The sequence below is a fragment of the Melitaea cinxia genome, chromosome 4 (assembly GCF_905220565.1).
Source record: "Melitaea cinxia chromosome 4, ilMelCinx1.1, whole genome shotgun sequence".
In the NCBI taxonomy this organism is placed as follows: Eukaryota; Metazoa; Arthropoda; class Insecta; order Lepidoptera; family Nymphalidae; genus Melitaea; species Melitaea cinxia.
This window is the reverse complement of record NC_059397.1, coordinates 13,734,310-13,756,283: the sequence shown is the minus strand read 5'-3', so window position 1 is coordinate 13,756,283 and position 21,974 is coordinate 13,734,310. Positions and strand designations below refer to the sequence as shown.

At 39.8% G+C, this 21,974-nt stretch overlaps 1 protein-coding gene across 1 annotated transcript; it reads left to right on the top strand.

Moving 5' to 3' along the window:
• Positions 1 to 1,559: 1,559 nt before the first annotated feature.
• On the top strand, positions 1,560 to 21,495 carry LOC123670254 (ATP-dependent RNA helicase SUV3 homolog, mitochondrial). Its single transcript, XM_045603761.1, has 15 exons — positions 1,560 to 1,983; positions 2,502 to 2,622; positions 5,687 to 5,855; positions 7,924 to 8,110; positions 8,440 to 8,517; positions 8,754 to 8,845; positions 9,688 to 9,827; positions 10,392 to 10,526; positions 17,563 to 17,669; positions 18,485 to 18,678; positions 18,909 to 19,088; positions 19,604 to 19,752; positions 20,045 to 20,143; positions 20,347 to 20,488; positions 21,312 to 21,495. The coding sequence occupies exons 1-15, from the start codon at positions 1,560 to 1,562 to the stop codon at positions 21,408 to 21,410; spliced, it is 2,316 nt and encodes a 771-aa protein (XP_045459717.1). The 3' UTR covers positions 21,411 to 21,495.
• The last annotated feature ends 479 nt before the right edge of the window (positions 21,496 to 21,974 follow it).

Here is a 21,974-nt window from a genome sequence, read left to right as displayed (position 1 = left end):
TTGAATCACTATGCCGATTCTCTGGGTAAAAAATGCATTAGCCCTCTTGTCATCAATAGAGTCAATGACTTGAACTCGTTAAAAAAAAATTAGCACTGCTACTATATGGTATTTCGACTGCAAACGGCACAAAGACGTTATGACGAATATTTGTGCCGTTCAGTCATTTGAGCTTTCTCCACTGCGGCTCCCACTTTTAAGGCTGTTTCCCTGACATGAGACGGAGCAAGTGTGTCAAATAGAATTTACACGGAGACTCTAGAGGGAATGTTGCGAACTAAAAAATTCACAGCAAACAACAGGCAGCCTAGCGCAGAACATTTAAAATTTTTCAATAAAAATATGTATAATTTCCAAAAATAAACATTTTAAGAACAGTTCATGCATTTTTAATCTTAAAAAATGTTCTGAATTGAGTTGGTACATCTACCAATTTTGCATTTTACACTCTACCAACTTCTATCAACATTTGGCAAATAATCTACTAATTTTCTAAAATTCGGATTGGCAACACTGCTCTCACGGCTCACCATTGAAAGTTTGAAACTGGGCTTAGTTTCGTGAATACTTATATACTCTTTGTTCGTGACCTACTAACAAGAAAATGTTGTACTACTATGTTGTTTTGTACGACAAAATCACATAGTCTTGGGCTTAATCGGACGTTGTCAGGTGCGCAGTCTATTCGTACAATTCGAAAAATGTACTAGTATGCCTCATTAGTACTATTAGTACTTATAGTACCTGGCTACAAGACAGTGGTACAGGTCGAAATACTTTTGTTTTTTTTTTTCATTATTTTGATATTTTTTTTGTCTTCCAGCATCAAAGATACGATTGTGAAATAACAAACCTCATTATACACAATATTTGATTTCCATAAATATAACGTAAACAAATTCCTTTTACGTAAAAGTGTATTTAAAAGGTTTTTTTAAATCACTAGAATTCTCAACTCTTACTTACCTACGCTAAATAAAAACGATACCAAAAAAAAAAATACTTTTACGTAAAAGGAATTAGTTTATGTATGTTCATAAAACTGATTAAAAAGGGGACATTAAAACGCGAAATGAATAGAATGCGCTACGCGATGTAACTCGTACGGTCTTAACAAATTCAACATTAATCGTTCGTTCGTACCGTTCTGCTGCATAGCTGTTTCATTTCAGAGCTAAGGAACGCCGTACGAATAACATCATCTCGGACAGTCGGACAGCAATCGAACACTCTGACAGTGTGATACTCGGACCCATAGACGTACAATATAAACTCGTCGGACCGCGGTAAAGTGGCGGTAAACTGTGATAGTTGATAGTACTGTTACAGTGTACGATTAGTCCGATTAGGTCCGAATAGCAATTGACGTTTGGTACTATTACATTTCGTACCTTACTAATTAACGTAACCTTTTAGTACATCGTACATGTGCTACCCAAGACTACATCATAGACCAAGTAATGTAATATGACTACATAGCAAGTAGCAACACTTTTTTTTGTAAGAAATGTGACAGACTAATATAAAATTTTTGTACATTTATTTTTGTTTTTATTAAAATGTACAAGGGGTTTTCGCGAATATATACCGCATATTGTATAGAACGGCTGCAACCGTGTGTTTCTCCTTTTATAAGCAGTGTGTTAAATTCTCCAAAAGGAAAACTTGGTAACATAGGTTATGTTTTTAAGAGAACTAAGAAACATGATAAAGGAAATACATCAGCTTTATTCGTTCCTGTACCGGTCAAGCCTAATCCTGATGATATAAACGTAGGAGAAGAGTTTACGGGACGCTTAAAGAAACAAGACCTCTTGAAAATATTAAATAAGTTTTACCAAAAGCCAGAGGTTAGACTACTTGCTTCAGAAAACGGTCTTGATGATCAGTTATTGCATCAGGCTTTTTTATCATTTAGAAGACATTGTTTAGAACATGATTTACCTCCGGATTTACATATAACGATAAGTGATATCTTAGTAGGTAAGTAGAATTTAATTAAAGTTTACTTATCCCAAAAAAAACCTTTCATAACTCTTTGATGTAAGTCTGGATTATGTAGAGATATTAACTGTAGCTTCTTACAGCATCTTTGCATCTTTACATTTATGTTTATATGATCTGCCAACTGGCATTGGAGCAGTATGGTGGATTTAGCTCTATGCCCAGCTGTGGGATATTACAGGCTGAAGCGTAAACACATATGTTTGTACCTGTATGAAAAATTTAATTCATTTTACATCCAATCCAAAAATGTCTTTTAAAAAAAATTAAGTGATTATATAGATAAATAGCAGCGTGGTGGATTAAGCTCTGATCCTTCTCCTACATAGAGAAAGAAGCCTATGCCCATTAGTGGGATATTACAGGCTGAAGCATAGACAAGATAAAGACCTACCTTAACACATCTACATGTTATCCTAAAATTCCTATCTTCAAAATTGAAATTTAAAGTGAATTTGCAAGATTGTTTGAAGACAAACAGGTTTTCTGTCTTACAGGTGCAGGACACGTAGATGATTTGTTTCCATACTTCCTTCGACATGCTAGACTTGCATTCCCACACCTAGATTGTTTAGATGACCTTAAGAAAATCTCAGACCTAAGGACCCCAGCTAGTTGGTAAATAAATAGTATTTATCTTATCACTTCAGCCTAATACAGTCCACTGCTGGACATAGGCCTCCACAATTGTTGCCGTTGTTGGTGGGAACTCATCTGTTTTGCCCATAGTCACCACGCTGGACAGGCAGGCTGGTGATAGCTGGGCTGGCTTTGTGGCATCGGAGATGCTGCTGCCCGTCTTCGGACTGTGTATTTCAAAGCCAGCAGTTGGTTGGGAAGAGAGGGGTTGGCTATATTCTTACTGCTGTAACGACACAACCAATTTATTTATCTTATAATATTATTTAATTTTCATTTTGTATATATATATATATATATATATATATATTTACAAATAACATACAAAGATAAGTTGAAATAATTAAATCATAATTTTACTTGATAAGACAATTGTTTGTTTTTGTTTTTCATGTACTAATTTGTTCTTGGTTCCCAAAACAAATACTCATTCTATAGAATTTTTTTTTTTTTTTAATTCTATAGAATATAAAAATATTATTATTTAAATTTTTTAACCGACTTCCAAAAAAGGAGGAGGTTCTCAATTCGACTGTATTTTTTTTTTTTTTTTTTTAATGTATGTTACATCAGAACTTTTGACTGGGTGGAGCGATTTCGACAAATTTTCTTTTAATCGAAAGGTGGTGTGTGCCAATTGGTCCCATTTAAATTTATTTGAGATCTAACAACTACTTTTCGAGCTATATCTAATAATGCGTTTTTACTTGACGCTTTTTTCGTCGAGCTACGTTGTATTATACCATATAACTTTCTACTGGATGTACCGATTTTAATAATTCTTTTTTTGTTGGAAAGGAGATAATTCAAGCTTAGTACCATGATAAGGAAACCAGGATCTGATGATGGGATCCCAGAGAAATCGAGGGAACTTCTTGAAAATTCGCAATAACTTTTTACTGGGTGTACCGATTTTAATAATTTTTAATTTAATCGAAAGCTGATGTTTGTCATGTGGTCACATATAAATTTTATTGAAATCAGATAACTACTTTTTGAGTAATCTTTGATAACGCGCAGTTACTTGACTATTTTTTCGTCGATCTACGTTGTACTACTCGTCGATGTAATTGAAGTCGGTTTTTTAACCGACTTCCAAAAAAGGAGGAGGTTCTCAATTCGACTGTATTTTTTTTATGTATGTTACATCAGAACTTTTGCCCGCGTGGACCGATTTCGACAAATTTTGTTTTAATCGAAAGATGGTGTGTGCCAATTGGTCCCATTTAAATTTATTTGAGATCTAACAACTACTTTTCGAGTTATATCTAATAATGTGTTTTTACTTGACGCTGTTTTCGTCGACCTACGTTGTATTATACCGCATAACTTTCTACTGGATGTACCGATTTTGATAATTCTTTTTTTGTTGGAAAGGGGATATCCCTAGTTTGGTACCGTGATAAGGAAACTAGGATCTGATGATGGGATCCCAGAGGAATCGAGGGAAACTCTTGAAAATCCCTAATAACTTTTTACTGGGTGTACCGATTTTGATAATTTTTAATTTAATCGAAAGCTGATGTTTATCATGTGGTCACATAAATTTCATCGAGATCTGATAACTACTTTTTGAGTAATCTTTAATAACGCGTAGTTGCTTGACTATTTTTTCGTCGATCTACGTTGTATTACTCTTCGATGTAATTGAAGTCGGTTTTTTTCGTTTGCGAGCAAACACAATTATTTATAGTGGATTATCCGTTAACTGGGCGTAGCCTTGTCCAGGGGGTTCAGGTCAGGCGATTGTGGTGGCCATAAAATTGGATCCAAGCACCCAGTCCACCTATCTGGGTATGTGTCGTTTAAATATTCTCACACCCGAACAGCGAAATGCGCGGGATACCCGTCATTTTGCAGCCACATTCCTTCTCTTGTCTCCAGTATAAATTTTGCAGCAGCACAGGTAAATTATTTTGTAAAAAATTTAAAAACATTTTGGCATTTAATGTTGCTGGCAATTCATACGGGCCTATTATTATCCCACCAATGATTCCCGTCCCCAATTTATTATAAATTGTTGCTGTGCTCTGTCTGCACGTATCAGTCTCGGGTTTTCAAGTTGCCAACTGTGTAAATAATAATGCATGTTTAAAAACCCATCTCACCGGCACGTCGATTCATCTGTTCATAAAATTTTGTCGAAATTTTTTGGATCTTCTCTTATTTTTCCTTTTACCCTGAATGCGCCATCTCTTGGTATCAAAGTTTGAACCCCTTGGTAATGGTACAGATAAAGTTGTAACCTTGAAACAACTGGTATGAAGTTAGTCGCAAGTTTTTAATTTAAATTAATTTTATAATTTTGAATAGTTCTCTGGGCTAGATTACGTTATGCAATAGCATTTTTTATTGAATAAATGATATTAATTAGTGCCTAAATTGGGACATAGACGCATTGCGTGAAAAAATAATTTTCTGACCGTGATAAGTTCTTTCGCTCCTACAAAGTAATTTTGCGTGTCAAACACTAATTGTTGTACCTTTTTAGAAACTACACAAATTAAGCATTCAATCAAATCAAGCAGTACATTTTTTTTCACAATTAATGGTTAAATCTTGACAAAAGATAACGAATAAAAATATCTTCTCACGCTAATTTTCATAAGTTTAGAATAAATGATGTCTGAAATAGTAATTTCATTAGATAGTACAAGTATTCCCGAGTAAAATAAAATAAAAAGTACACTAAAATACCTTTATTTGTAAAAATTATAACCAAATTACTAGTCGTGGTAGAATTTTTTTGAAAAAACACAAAAATATTCACAATTTTTACAGTGTTGGGCAACCCTGACATAAAAAGTACATTTTCTTGAAGCTCGACATTAGGGCTACCCCAGTTAACTAACGGATTATCCACTATTTACGAAACATGCTGTATTTAGGTTCTAACAAGAAACTTGCGAGAGCACTACAAATTTTACATTTTAATATTTCTAACATATAAATATAGGCACTATGATTAGGGCAAAAATGCTTATTTTTTATATTATATTAAAGAATGGTTTCTTAGCTTTACCTCACTATTATTACTTCTCAGGTATCCTCAGGCTCGTAATATGAATAGAAAAATAATTTTTCATGCCGGTCCCACAAACTCCGGCAAAACTTACCATGCTATGGAAAGGTTTCTCACGTCAAAATCTGGTGTCTATTGTGGACCATTAAAATTATTAGCTACGGAAATTTACCACAAATCTAATAGTAAGGTATGTAAAAAATAACTATGTATACTTTTGTACAAGAGAATAATGTTTATTAAATTATTTTATTTGGTAAAATTTTTGTTAAAATCATGTGTTCTAGTTTTCAACTTACTGTGTTCCTTAGTTAAAAATTTGATTACTATTATATATACTAGCTGAGCCCGCAACGGTGTTGTGGCTGAATGAAGCTGGGAAAGTCTTGGAGAGTAGTGGCTTCCCGGCTCGTTCAGCACCTGGAGGAGGGCTCGGGACCCGGAATCTCAGAATCCCAATTCGGGTTTCGATGCCTGCGGGCGGTGACGGGTGAAGTGGAACACGGGAAGGAGGTGGTGGTCGCGGTGTCGCTGGACATCGCGAACGCCTTCAACAGCCTCCCGCATGCATTGATTCGGGAGGCACTGAAACTCTTCGGGAGTGCCCCCGTATCTGGGGAGGCTGCTGGAGGCCTACCTCTCCGATCGCAAACTAGGCTTCTAAAATCGTTCGGGTTCCGGGGAGTGGCGGCGGATCGGATGCGATGTCCCACAGGGATCGGTGCTGGGTCCGATCCTGTGGGACATCGGGTACGACTGGGTCCTGCGAGGCCGTCTCCTCCCCGGGATGTCGTCCTCCTCGTTTACCTCCGGGGACGAGACTACAAGAAGGTTGCGTGGCCGCATAAAGAGTTGGGGGCTTCGTGTCAGAATTGACAAGACCGAAGCCCCTCTTCCGCGGGACCGGACGTAAGGGACCCCCACCGGGGGCTACCCTGCAGATCGGAGAGGGGAGGGTCAGGATGAGCCCCCAAATTAAATATCTGGTGCTGATCCTTGACGGAGGGTGGACCTTCGGCCCACACTTCGCTATGGTGGGGTCGAAGGTCGTGAAGGTGGCGAGTGCACTGGGCAGACTCCTCCCGAACCCGGGAGGATCCAGTGCCGCCTGCAGGCAGCCGGCATTCAGGAGTCTGCCGGAGTATGGCGACGTACGGAGCCCCGGTTTGGGCGGATCGCCTCACTGCGAGGAATAAGGCCGCACTGCGGTCGGCGCAGAGGATCATCGCGGTGAGGGTGATCCAGGGCTACCGTACGGTATTGTGGGCTGCAGCTACTGCTCTGGCCGGCGACCCCCCGTGGGAGCTCGTGGCGGAGGTCCTTGCCGAGACCTAATCATACCAAAGGAAAAAGGGAGCCGACAACTGGATGTCACGATTGTGGCACGGCGTTGGACTCGGCCCAGCACACCCTCGAGGTGTGCCAGAGATGGGTGGCGCTGCGTTCCGATCTGACGACAGTCCTCGGAGGGGACTTGTCACTGCTGAGCATCATCACCGCGATGCTCGGCGAGTCCTGGATGGCGATGGTCTCCTTCTGCGAGACAGTAATGTCCCAGAAGGAGAATGAGCGGATGAGAGAGGAGGCCGCCGGAGAGGCCTCCGTCCGCAGGCGACGAACGGGGGTGCGTAAGAGGCGCTACTTAATGCACCTCCAGTAATTCCCGCCGGGGCTCGTGTCGGGCCGGGATGGGAACCCGGTCCTGCTAGACATGGTGTTGTCGGGATTGTTCAGAGGTGAGCGGGACAGTCCCCATGGAGGAGAAGTCTGGGCTTTTTGCCGAGGCCAGCCTGTCCCTGGAGGGATCCTGTTGCCTGCAGATCAGGGACCTTACAATTAAAGTGGCTGACGGCTCCCGCAGGGGTTTGGTCGGTATTGCACCACCAAGTGCTGAAGCCGACATCCGGTCTAGGACTGCCTACCCGGGCGTCCTGGATATCACCCATAAATGGGTTCCCCTGCGATACCAAAAAAAGACTGTTTTGCCATATATGTTACTAATCCCCGTTATAACTTAGGGGAATAAAAAATATATGTTGGCCGATTCTCAGGCCTACCTGATATGTACACAAAATTTCATAAAAATCGGTCCAGCCGTTTCGGAGGAGTATGGTAATTAACATTGTTTCATGACAATTTTATATATAAGATTTATATCTAATTTTATTACACTATAAATTCTTTGGAATATTCTAAGAAATTTTAGTTAAAATATTAAGATATCACAATGCTTTTTCTCCCATAGTAATATGTTTTAGGGTACTCCATGTGATTTAATCACAGGCGAGGAAAGAAGGCATGCTTCTCAATATACAACACTTATTGATGATACTGAAGACACAGAATCGGACTCCGAGAAAGAGTCATTTTTACTTAACGAACCTGAGCTGACTCCCTCAAAACATACTGCATGTACAGTTGAAATGACGTCATTAAATGAGACTTGTAAGCTTAAAATAAATATAATATTTTTTTTTTTTTTTTCTCATACTTTACACTATGGTGTAGTTATACAGTAAACTTATACAAATGTCTGCATTAAAACACACATACATGTAAAGATTGATTAAAGTAGTGTTTCTTGAGTGGATATTTTGTTTAGAATATTTCAAAGTTTTGGAATCAATTCTGTATGTAATAACTAACCAACAGAGAAATTTTCATTGTCATCGTATATTTTATGTACTTTATTCTTCTGTATAGATATATAACGGTTAAAAAACATTTTTGTTTAAGTACTGTGAAATAAATGTAATTTTTATAAATTTTTACAGATGAAGTAGCGATAATTGATGAAATTCAGATGATTGGTGACAGAGGAAGAGGCTGGGCTTGGACTAGAGCAGTTCTAGGTAGTATTTTTTTTTATTTGTTAAAAGTATGAACTAACAAAAAAGTACACTAATAAAAACAGATTTTAAAAACAGAACAATTTAAACAAGTATAATTGTAATGATAAGTACTGAAATATATTTACTGTAGATGAAGCTAAAAAAAAATTATTATAGCAGTCAAACATTACCACATAGTTCATAAATTGTTAATTTTGCTATGCATACAGTGTTGCTACAAAAATTTTATTTAACAGGTTTACAAGCTGATGAAATACATTTATGTGGAGAAGCAGGTGCTATCGGCTTAATAGAAGAAATTTGTAACACTACCGGAGAGGAGATGGATGTTAGTGTCACATAATTATAGCGAAATATATTTAGATTTTTGGAAAATTTACATTTTTATATTTTATCTTTTCTTTGATTTCATATAACCATCTCTTGCTACTTCTAAATGTTGAAAAAAGAATGTTTCCAATTTTTTTTTTTGTTTTTTTCTCTGTTTTTTTGGTTTTACAAATCAATTCTAGCTAATTCTAAACTAAAAAATAATATTTGAATGTACTGATAACTATTCCAATTGATACTTAACAACAATATGCCACTATTATATATTTTTTTAACTGACTTAAAAAAAGGAGGAGGTTACTCAATTCGACCGTATATATATTAAAATCGGTGTAGTTTCCAAAGGTTCAACAAAGGTAAACATATTATGCAAAAGTAAATAAAAATACATATGTTCGGGGATAACTTTGTCGTTTATGAACCGATTTTGATAATTCTTTTTTTGTTGGAAAGGAGATATCCTAAGTGTGGTACCATGATAAGGAAACCAAGATCTGATGATGGGATCTCAGAGAAATCGAGGGAAACCCTCGTATATCCGCATAACTTTTTACTGGGTGTACCGATTTTGATGATTTTTTGATTTTGATGATGAATTTAATCGAAACCCCATGTTTATCATGTGGTCACATTTAAATTTCATCGCGATCAACTTTTTGAGTAATCTTTGATAATGCGTATTTACTTGACTATTTTTTCGTCTACCTACCTTGTATTACTTGTCGATGTAATTGAAGTCGGTTTTATTTTCGTTTGCGAGCAAACACAGTTATTAACACAAGTATAACATTAAAAATGCAAGTGTTTTTTGTCTTGTTTATATTCAAATTTTTTTTCCAGGTACGTTCATATAAAAGACTAACAGAATTAAAAGTGGAAGACGCGGCACTCGGTTCATTAGACAATATCCGCGCCGGCGACTGTATAGTGTGTTTCAATAAGAACGACATTTACAGTGTAAGTCGAGCGATAGAACAGAGGTCAGTTCCTGGTTGAGGCAGGTATCCGAATAGAAATTAAATTTAAAATGTTCTAAAATACAGTTATTAACCTATAATCTTATAGGCTCCCTTTTTGTTATATATAAAATATAAAAGGATTTTTTTGTTTGAATTTTTTTTATAAAAAGTATGAAAAACATTATTTCATAATGTATTCTTATATAAAAAATTCTCTTGTCACAATATTAGTTATCATACTCCTACCAAACGGCTGGACCGATTTTTATGAAATTTTGTATGCATATCGGAGAGGTCTGTGAATCGGCCAACATCGATTTTTCATACACCTAAGTTACAAGGGGGCGGGGATTTAGGGGGTTATTAACATATATGGCAAAACAACTTTTGCGGGGACAGCTAGTACTGTTATATAAAACTTTTCTTATTTATAGAACATATGTTTCTTATGTTATATTTAATGTACCTGCACATAATAATTTCTTTTTTTATGAAATTTTTTATATTATTTTTACTAAATTAAGTGTTAAAGTGTGTGTATGTTATACAAACATTGATGTGCAATGATATAATGTCATATTTTAGAGGTCATGAAGTAGCTGTGATTTATGGCAGTTTGCCTCCGGGGACGAAGTTAGCACAAGCGAACAAATTCAATGACCCAGAGAGTTCTTGTAAAGTTATGGTTGCCACGGACGCTATCGGACTTGGTATTAATTTGTGAGTATTTTTTAAGCATATAAGAATTTTAAATATGTAAGTTATATTTTAAAAGTTCTTTTTTATTAATAATGTTAATATACAGGTGTCCCAAAAAGTAGTGATAAGCGGAATTCCAGAGATAGGGCACCCCTTGGGGTATCCGAATCACCCCTATGTATGTTCAGCGATTTTGCATAGTTTTCGAGTTATGAATTTTTTTATATGTTTTTGAGAATTTTCCACCTGAACAACTTAAAAAATTTCTAAAAAAAAAAATTGAAGACTTTTTAGAATTTTTGTTTTTGTATCTAAATAGTCATGAACTGTAGCTTCCCGCTTAAAGACTCAGCTTCTTAACTTTGATGGAAATTGTGAAAATCTAAGTGTAAAGTGAAAATTTTACGTTTTGAGAACTATGTCTTCAATTTTCAACTTAGAATTAAAAATCCAAACAGGCAATTTTATGGTTTCTAATTAGGCTTTAAAAACTTCTCCAAAGTCTCAGCTTTCATAATCATAAATAAAAAGTTGTACTTAATGGGGCTACTTTTGCTAAAATTTGCCTTCAAAGACATCAAGGTGGAAAATTCTTAAAATTTCCAATTTGAATAAAAAAAATTTTTTTGCTCAATTTATTATTCCTGTTACGGCCCTAGCCAGTCCAGCAGAGCCTCAGAGGTCGGGGCCCATCAGCGACCTCCCGGCGGACTGCCTAGGGTCGGGTACGGAATACCTATGGCTATCAGGATATGCGGCGTGAGCAATCAAATACAAAAAGGGGGTTGAAAAATAAGAAGGAAATTGCACTTACCTTCGAAGGGCAGCTAGGGTCTATTGGGGTCGAAGATCGCCAGGGAACGTGTGTAGGTCGTGTGGTGTAGTGTGACGTTAAGTGTAAAATAGGTGTCCTGACAGTCCTCGAGAAGGAGGCCCCAGGCCCCCAGACTTCGACAGTGAGTAGACACCCCCAGTCACTCGCCAGCAGACACGTCACAGAATTGATTATAACGAAATAAATAACTCAGTCAATACACAAGCAGTTACAGTCTCAAGCACAACAACAAATATTTACAGTTAAGTTATAAGCACAGCAATTAAATATTTACAGTTACCAAATAAATCGTTAGATATATTCACAGGACTGCGTGCGGTCACGCCAGCAAAGAGTCCAAACCCAACATTGGGGTTCTCATAAAGCTACACAGAAAATTGCGTTCGTGCAGAGCGAATTCGAGACACTTCGCCATATCGAGAAGCGATACGACCACTACCGTGCAGAGCGAACGCGAGACTTTTACAGTTAAGTTATAAGTACAGCAAATAAAACGATATCAGTAAAGTAAGTAAGTAAGCAGTTAATAAACCACGAGGCACGCGCAAAACAATAAGTCCAACAATGGGAACTGGCCGGCCGTCGAGCAGCGATACGGCCACACCTTACAGAGCGGACGCGAGACTTTATTCGCCGTATCGAGCAGCGATACGTCCGCTACCGTGAGAGCGGAATCGAGACTGTTCGCCGCTAAGCGGCGCGGGCGACGGCGACGGCGGGGGGCCGTGCCACCTGGCGATATCACCGATGAAGCCCATACAGAAAAAAGCGTCGCTAACGCAGCGAAATGGTATTACAAAATCATAAGTAGTAAATGGACTAGATGTAAGAAACGACAGAACAACGGTTAAACGCGGGCCGCAAACTAAACCCTAGGGCAATCGCTCTAAGGTGCGATTTGGCCTAAACAATCCCCCGTCCCGGACAGAATGGCATTATGTCCGCGAGCAAATTGGTAAACGAAACAGGGTCGGATCGGATCAGGTCAGGGACCCCACGGCGAGACACAAAGCGGCTTAGTGTGGCCACAAAGGCTTCAGTGCTGAGGGCACTTACAAGTTTCAGATGAACGGCCTTAGTGGAGAGACACACGAACACGCACAGGTAGGCTCCATGTGAGCACGCGTTACGAAAGCAGGACGACTTGACTAAGACAGGGCCAGCGAAATTAGTTCCGACTCCAGCGAATGGTCGGATGGCAGTGACGCGATCGGCTGGCAAGTCGCCCATCATAGGGTGAGAAATGGCGGCCTTCAGTTTGTAGCACGGGATACATTTAAAGATGACGCTCCGGATGGTGCGTCGGCCCTAAGACAGGGCCAGCAAATTAATTCAGCTCTTCCCCTAGGAGCGGGAGGCTCCAGGCCTCCGATGCCAAACATTCGACGTGATTCAGAGCTCCAGGGGAGCCCTAGTCTTCCCACCAACCAAATAGAGGCCACACAATGTTGTGAACCCGAGTCCAACAAGGCGCGAGATGTTAGACAGTCGCCCTTCGGGTTGTACACCTGCACTGAGGCTGTCTGCAAAAGGACAGTTTGACAGCTTAAAGGCTCAGTGGAGGTGGCCGTGGTGGGAGATAGGGCGGCAGCTACCTAGTTGGAGCTGCCTCCATCGGACCAGTCCTCGCGCCGGGGGTCCTCGTAGCGGCAGTCAGGTGACAACTCGACCACCGGCGGCAAGGTAGCGCTAAGCGGAGAGGCCCGGAACTCAGAGGGCCCCGGCCTAGCGGGCCGGGACAGATAAGAGGTCCTAGGGACCTGGTAAGGTCGCCGACTCCGACCAAGGGGGGAAGGGTGGCGCTCCAGTCGCGGCCACTCAGCTAAGGGAGGAGACAGTGGTCTTGACGACAGCTGAGTGGCGGCGAACTCTCTCTCGACCCGCTGAGGAGGGGGGGTGCAGACCCCCCCGCCCCTGACAGGGTGACCCCCCAACTGCTCAGGGGAATGTCCCCTGTTCAAACCTGGGGCGAAGTGGTTGGTGGGCGAGCGAGAAGCGTCACGCGCCGGAGGGCGCTGACTAGCGCCCCCGCCCGTGGCAGAGACGCGGTCGGAAGGGGCGTGAGGAGGAGCGCTGCACGGGCCCAGGCACAAGGCCTCATGATGAGGACCCGAGCAGTGCGGACAGGGCCGCTGGTGCGGACAGTCCCTTTGCAAGTGCCGCTCCAAACAAGAGAAGCACCAGCGGCGATCGCGAGCTATGTTCCGCCTCGTCTTGGCGTGCTTAGCCCGCAGCTTAGGGCAAGCCGCGGCCCGGTGCTCCAACCCGCGGCAGTAGTTGCAGTTAGTAGGAGGAGGAGGAGCTTCCCTGGCCACTAGGCCGGTATATGTAGGGAGAGGGCGGCGCCCTCCGGAAGGAGCTCCAGCTGCCTTCCGCGGTGTCGGCGATGACCTCCCGGGCGGGTTTAGCCCCTCAGATGCCCTGGAGGTGCCAGCAGCGCCCGCCGCGTTTGCGACCTGCCTACACTGTTGCTCTAAAAAGAGCAGCAGGTCTCTAAAAGACGGGATATGATCCGCTCCGTCCCCGCCATAACTCTCCTCAAAATGGATCCGCAGATCGAGGGGTAGGCGGGACAGTACGAGGTGGAGCAGCAAAAAAGAACCTCCGGCCCCTTCGTCGACCGGAAGCTCCAGGCGCCTCAGCGAATTGCACGCGACTACGACAGGATTAATAATATCCTGACGTAGCCTCGTCCTGTCAGTCAGTAGCGGGAGATTCAGAAGCTGTCGGGCATATTCGTCAGCCAGCAGCCGGGTGTTTGCGTACTTCCTCTCGAGGAGGTCTCTTGCGATCAAATAGGAGTTGTCGGCCAACTTCAAGTGACCAACGACCGCAAGGGCCTCCCCTTCAAGAGAAGATAGCAGGTACGCCATTTTTTGACCGAGGGACAAGTCCCCCCGGGCGTGGACCAAGCTATCAAAGAGGCCTATGAAGGCCAGCCACTCACCAATAGCACCCGAGAACTTGGGCAAGTCCAATGTGGGCAATTTACCTAATAGCTCAGCTTGAGCTGGCTTCCGCCGCGGAGACTCCAGTTTCGCCAGACCCTCCATCTGGCTCTCACGCGCCTCATGCGCCAGCTTGCCCCTTGCCTCAACCAAGTCGTCCGTGAAGTCGACGAATTGCTCATAATCCCGACGAGCGGAGTCCTTGACTCCGCTCTCCACATCCGCAGACAAAAGCTCAGTGTATGCGCTCTCGACCAAGGCCAGTCGATCCCGAACCTGATCCGCTCGCTGCGCTAAATTATACACTCGGTCGGCGCGCCCGATCAGTGTGTGGGCATGCGCCGCCCAGCGCAGCTGCTCCTGAATTATCAGCGCAGGTGCCTTGGGTTGCTTGTGTGACGGCATCATATATAACGATAAACAAATGCAGTGATATAAATTCCAACAACCAATACAACAATAAAAAATACAGATACAAATCACAGCAATAATTACAGTAATAACAGTAAGAAAATATAAACAGTAAAAAAAATATATATAAACAGTAAAAAAAAATATATATAGGGATGTGCCACATAGGCTAAACCTACCCGAAGCTACTCAAAATACAAATACCTAACCCTATCAGTGACAAGCTCACGCAGCTCAAGGCGTGGGAACCACGCTCTGCTACCAAAATGTTTTTTTTTTTCCAACCACGCTCTGCTACCAAAATGTTTTTTTCCAACCACGCTCTGCTACCAAAATGTTACGGCAACCACGCTCTGCTACCAAAATGTTACGGCAACCACGCTCTGCTACCAAAATGTTACGGCCCTAGCCAGTCCAGCAGAGCCTCAGAGGTCGGGGCCCATCAGCGACCTCCCGGCGGACTGCCTAGGGTCGGGTACGGAATACCTATGGCTATCAGGATATGCGGCGTGAGCAATCAAATACAAAAAGGGGGTTGAAAAATAAGAAGGAAATTGCACTTACCTTCGAAGGGCAGCTAGGGTCTATTGGGGTCGAAGATCGCCAGGGAACGTGTGTAGGTCGTGTGGTGTAGTGTGACGTTAAGTGTAAAATAGGTGTCCTGACAGTCCTCGAGAAAGAGGCCCCAGGCCCCCAGACTTCGACAGTGAGTAGACACCCCCAGTCACTCGCCAGCAGACACGTCACAGAATTGATTATAACGAAATAAATAACTCAGTCAATACACAAGCAGTTACAGTCTCAAGCACAACAACAAATATTTACAGTTAAGTTATAAGCACAGCAATTAAATATTTACAGTTACCAAATAAATCGTTAGATATATTCACAGGACTGCGTGCGGTCACGCCAGCAAAGAGTCCAAACCCAACATTGGGGTTCTCATAAAGCTACACAGAAAATTGCGTTCGTGCAGAGCGAATTCGAGACACTTCGCCATATCGAGAAGCGATACGACCACTACCGTGCAGAGCGAACGCGAGACTTTTACAGTTAAGTTATAAGTACAGCAAATAAAACGATATCAGTAAAGTAAGTAAGTAAGCAGTTAATAAACCACGAGGCACGCGCAATACAATAAGTCCAACAATGGGAACTGGCCGGCCGTCGAGCAGCGATACGGCCACACCTTACAGAGCGGACGCGAGACTTTATTCGCCGTATCGAGCAGCGATACGTCCGCTACCGTGAGAGCGGAATCGAGACTGTTCGCCGCTAAGCGGCGCGGGCGACGGCGACGGCGGGGGGCCGTGCCACCTGGCGATATCACCGATGAAGCCCATACAGAAAAAAGCGTCGCTAACGCAGCGAAATGGTATTACAAAATCATAAGTAGTAAATGGACTAGATGTAAGAAACGACAGAACAACGGTTAAACGCGGGCCGCAAACTAAACCCTAGGGCAATCGCTCTAAGGTGCGATTTGGCCTAAACAATTCCTTTAAGGTTAAATAGTTTTGTCGGCGCTCTAGCTGGGTCATACGTATAGGATTCGTGCGGAGGAAAATGATAAATCCGTAGACTGAGTGATATGGTTCCAAAACGATGGTGCTCCATGCCACTTTGCAAGAATAGTCAGACAACATATAATAGAAAGATTTAGAGACAGATGGATCGGCCGTGGAGGGCCCATTGCATGGCCGCCGCGGTCCCCAGACTTGAATCCAATCGATTTCTTTGTCTGGGGATATTATAAAGAAATAGTTTACGCTAAAAACATTAGCAACGTAGCGGAGTTAAGACGAAAATTGAGACAGGCAGAAGAAACAATTAAAAACAACAGAATAGCATTCGTAAGACTCAAAGAAAACTTTTTAAGACGATGTAGAACATGTATCGAGCACGAAGGTCGACATTGAAAACTTTTTATAATAACTAATTTTAAGACGATTACTTTTCGTTTTATTAATTAAACCTAAATAACCTCCAAATGTTTATTAAATCTTCGATCTTAGTTTTTTTACAATCTTTTGGTTGGTTAACAGACTAATTAACTCTTACGAATGCTATTCTGTTGTTTTATATAAGATAAATGATGTATAAGATAAATATGTCCAAGTATGAAAGCGACTAAAAATGTTTAATGACTTGCTAAGGTTTTGTTTTTCAGGCTATGATGTACATAGCCGGCCTCTAATTTATGGGTGGTTAAATTTTTGTTATTTCTGTACTTTACCTTAACTCCGGTACTGCGGGAAGTGCACTCATGTTCCGTTCCACGACTCATACGTTATTTTCGAACAAACGTACGATAAACGAAACCCAACCCCCCTCCCCTTCACCCCTAGCCCCATAAATTAGAGGCCGATTTTGTACATCATTACCGTTTTTCATAATAGATATATATTTTCAACTGAAAAAAAATTTGTGCGTCAATCAATCAAAATCAAAAATAACATTACTCAAATAGGCTTCAAAAGCACCTTCACATCGTCATCTTACAAATTACAATTTTAATTATCATTCAAAGTGAAGCTGATATCGATTTAGGATGTAGATTCTGCAGAGAAGAATCAGGAACAAGCTCCACAGCTACTTAGCTCTTTTAAAAAAATTGTGTAAAAAATCTTGTATAAATTACAAATCCACACATCTATCATTTATGTAATCCTGCACCGAATGATAAGCATTAGTTATTAGTTTTCTTTTTAATATAAACTTTAAATTTATTCTCAGACAATTGCAAAATCGTTTGTTCAATCTACATACATGCGAATAAATATAACCAAGTTATTCTATCTTAATCTCGAGCTATATTATTTATATACACATATATTGACACCGTTTGCTTTAAATCTTCCAGGAGTATACGAAGGATAATATTTTATTCTCTCATAAAACCCGTCGTGAACGAAGATGGTGATAAAGAGATGGATGTTATTAGTATATCTCAAGCTCTACAAATTGCAGGTATATTAAGATTTAAATTTTAATAAAAAAGTAGTATAATTTTTATATGCAGACGTTTTTGACTAAGCGTTTCCGCATTGATCTACTCTTGTGAAAGTATAGGGTAATTCTGTTTTGGTACTATTATGCTATGTCACTATTTGCTTGCTTCATTTGCATTTTAATTTAAGATCTTTTCTCTTATGTTTGGTATTTCGTTCATTTGTTTCTATTAGAATATAGCTTGGCCTTTTTATAGCATCATTAGTTTTTTTTTTATAAAACTAGGTTGGCAGACAGTCGTAGGGCTCACCTGATGTTAAGCGATTACCGTAGCCTATAGACACCAAAAGCATCGCAAGGGTGTTGGCGACCTAACACCCAATCCCCAGGAGCTCTGGTCACCTTACTCATCACAGGAAAACAACACTTCTTGAAAACAGTATTGTTTAGCTGTGATCTTCTGTAAGGTCGAGGTACTTCCTAAGTCGGCCTGCTCCAAATTTTGAGCAGGACATTTTCTGCTGCACCCTAATACAGTGAAGTGAATCTTACCTTCTCTTTTTAACTGACTTCAAAAAAGGGAGGAGGTGCTCAGTTACCTCAGAACTTTTAACTGGGAGGAGCAATTTCGATGATTTTTTTAAAAATCGAAAGGTGGTGCTTGCCATGCAACGGGACTACCCATTTAAATTTTATTGAGATCTGCCTAGTACTTTTTGAGTTATTTTTGAGTTTGATAACGCGAATTTTAAAATTATCAACACGCAAGCACATCAAACAATTGTTATAAAATTATATAATATTAGTACTTAAATTAAGTGACTATTCGGCAGGTCGGGCGGGAAGATACGGTAGCGCGTGGGAGACGGGCCACGTGACTACTTTCAAGCCAGAGGATCTACCCACACTCAAGACTTTGCTGGCTCAACCACCTGACCCAGTAACACAGGCTGGATTACATCCTACTGCGGAACAGATGGAGCTATACGCCTACCACCTGCCCCATGCCAGCCTTAGTAGCCTTATGGTGACTGCATTTATTTTATACAATTAGATCGGCAAACAAGCTTACGGCTCATCCTATGGTAAGGCATTATCATAGCTTAAAGACGCCTGCAACACCAGAACAGCGGTTTCACACCCGAACTTCTCTTAGCATCCTTACCATCAGGTGCTCTGTTCGCTTGTTTGCTGACAAAGACATAAAACAAAATATACCCAATTATACTATATTAATTTTCTAATTTTTATTTTCAGGATATATTCGTTCACCTGTGCACAGTAGACGATTCGCTTTACTTCATGTGTAACACGGAAGGGTTTAAGTTCCTGGCGGAAATGATCCAACATGTACCGTTGCCTTTGAGGGCGCGATATGTCTTCTGTTGCGCGCCTATCAACAATAAGCTGCCATTTGTTTGTGCTACTTTCCTCAAGGTTAGTATAGAAATCATTTATTTAATATTAAATAGATACAGAGTAAATAATTTACAGTGAATTATTCACTTGAAGAAGTCACTTACATAAAAAAGTATTGTAATAAACAAGTTAATTATTATAAACACAAACCAACATTATATCCAATAAATGTAGATGCTGTTAACGAGTATGTATGTAATAATAATAATGAATAACTTTGTTGCACATTAAAAAATACTACTGTGTGGCTACGGTGCTAAAGAATATAGCCACCCCCTCTCTTCCCGTGGGTGTCGTAAGAGGCGACTGAGGGATAACACAGTTCCGCTACCACCTTGGAACTTAGAAGGCCGACCAGTGGCGGGATAACCATCTAACTGTCTGCCCAGCGTGGTGACTATGGGCAAAACATGAGTTCACGTTATTTTTGGCGTAAACTCGTGGAAGCCTATGTCCAGCAGTGACTGTATAGGCTGTAATGACATTAAAAAATACAATTTACATAGCATTAATTTTTTTTTTTTGTTATATAGATGGTACGTCAATACAGTCGAAATGAGCCAATAACAAGAAATTGGATGCGTAACGTAGTTGATTGGCCCCTGCCTTCACCTAAAACTATCATGGATCTAGTTCATCTAGAAGCGGTTTTTGACGTCCTTGAACTATATTTGTGGCTCAGGTAAAAGAATTATACCGAAATGATACCAATTACAATAAAATATGTTTTGTATATGTATTGTTAACTTTATCTAGTTCAATTCTTGAGTTTTAAGTAATAGGTAGCTTTCAAACCATTTAATTATCAATTAGGTTGCTACATTTGTAAATACATGTAACTTTTTTTTTTATTTGTTACAAAAACATAATGTAAATAAATCCATTTCTTTGTACACTAACAGGGATTATTGTAATATTGAATACAAAAAAAATATACGATTATGTTTATTGAAACAACTATTTTCAATTCACAGTTATAGATTCCCGGATATGTTTCCTGACGTCAAGCTTGTCCGCGAAATGGAGACTGAGTTGGACGCTATCATCCAACAAGGAATATTTCAGATCACAAGGTAAGAGTTATTTATAGTATTGATCTTAGATTAACAAACGGTTTTTTTTATTGAATCAAACATTTAAAATGTCTAAACTACTAAAGATTGAAAACAATTTATTTCGTGTAAATTTGGTTGTTTGAGGCTTTATTGTTCCAACTGACCAATTCTTAAAGTTAAAAGTTAACTGACAGATTTTTTTTTAAATATTTTGCATACAGATTACTAAGAAATTCAGAACAAATGCTTCGTAGTGAACCCGAGATGAGTGAAGTGGGAAGGGGCAAGAAAATGGGTAATATGCATACACAAGTCAAAGTCGACGAGTCTAAAGGAAAATTGTCGGAAATGCTTGTAGCGAGGGTAAGTTATAACATCTACGTGTACTGTTTTTATTTTTATTTTATACAACTTGGTCGGCAAACAAGCGTACGGCTCACCTGATGGTAAGCGATTGCCGTAGCTTATAGACGCCTGCAACACCAGAAGCATCGCAAGCGCGTTGCCGACCCAATCCACAATCCCCCCAGGAGCTCTGGTCACCTTACTGGTGAGTAAATAAGTCTATAAGTCAAATAAGTCTATTTTATAATATTATTGTGATAATATTATAAAATAGACTTATTTGTTTGTTGAAACCTATTTCTCTCGAGTTCTATTTAAATTTAATTTTTTTTTCGATTCACGTTAGAAAACCTCTTTATCGAAAAATAACTACTATTATTTATACTATTAAGTAACATTATGAAAAAGCCTGAACTGTGTGATTGAACGCGGTTGTAACAGTTCAATTATTGATATTCTGTTAATTTGCTTGATGTGCTGTTAGAGTAACAATAAAACTATTTTAAAACAGCAAAAACAAAGCTACACTTAATTATTTATATTTATTTGACATAATTAATTATCATAATAATATGTATAGTCTATTTGTGTTAAGAAAATAGTGAGTCATCGCTGTCTCTTAGTTCGCAATTATCTACGCCTCACCTGTCTAAAGGTCTACTTTAATTGGTCACTTTGAACATGGTGTTCAAATTTAATCAGATTTATTTAAGGCATGGCTAAGCTAAGTGACTTCGATGAGTTTCTATTTTTTTTAAAGCGAACAGAGTATAAGTATTAAAAAATTTATTAATCGTTGGCTTAAAATATTTTATATGCTTAGAATATTTTCTTGTTAAAGGGCTTAATAACACCACAGATGCTAAAGAAATTACAGCAAGAATTAAGCACGGATAAAACAGACAGAAGAAACAAAGGAGGTCGGAATAGAAGAAAATAAATTAGTTTTTTTTTTTTAAATTAAGTGTTGAGTAAATGTAATTGAAGGAACGTGTGTCGTAAAATAAAATGTATCCTGTTTATCACATTGTTGTTTTATTATTTACGTAAAAATATCTAAATGCTAAGTAATTTTTAAAGCTGTAAATTATAGAATTGGAGTAAAATTGTAAAAGAATTGTAGGTCACGACTGTCGTGATTCTGTTTCAAATATATTACAAGTTGTTTAAAAACTATAAGAGACATAAATAATTATTTATTTTAAACCACATCATATTCTTCACTTAATACTAATCGTCCCGATCACTAATAAAGCCACCCATTACATATACATTTGTAAGATTTTAAATTATTTTCTCAAATGTGAAAAGAGAGTGCTTCATTATTAAGCTTCTTATGCGTTTAATAAAACACTTTTTTCGGATTTTATCGCGGTTTATTGTTAACTTTTGATTCCCGACGTTTCGGATACTTTACAGCAACCATGGTCACGGGAGGACTGAGGTGTCAGACGTCCTAACGTTACAAAGTTATTCGAAACTACCCGACATACATCAATATTTA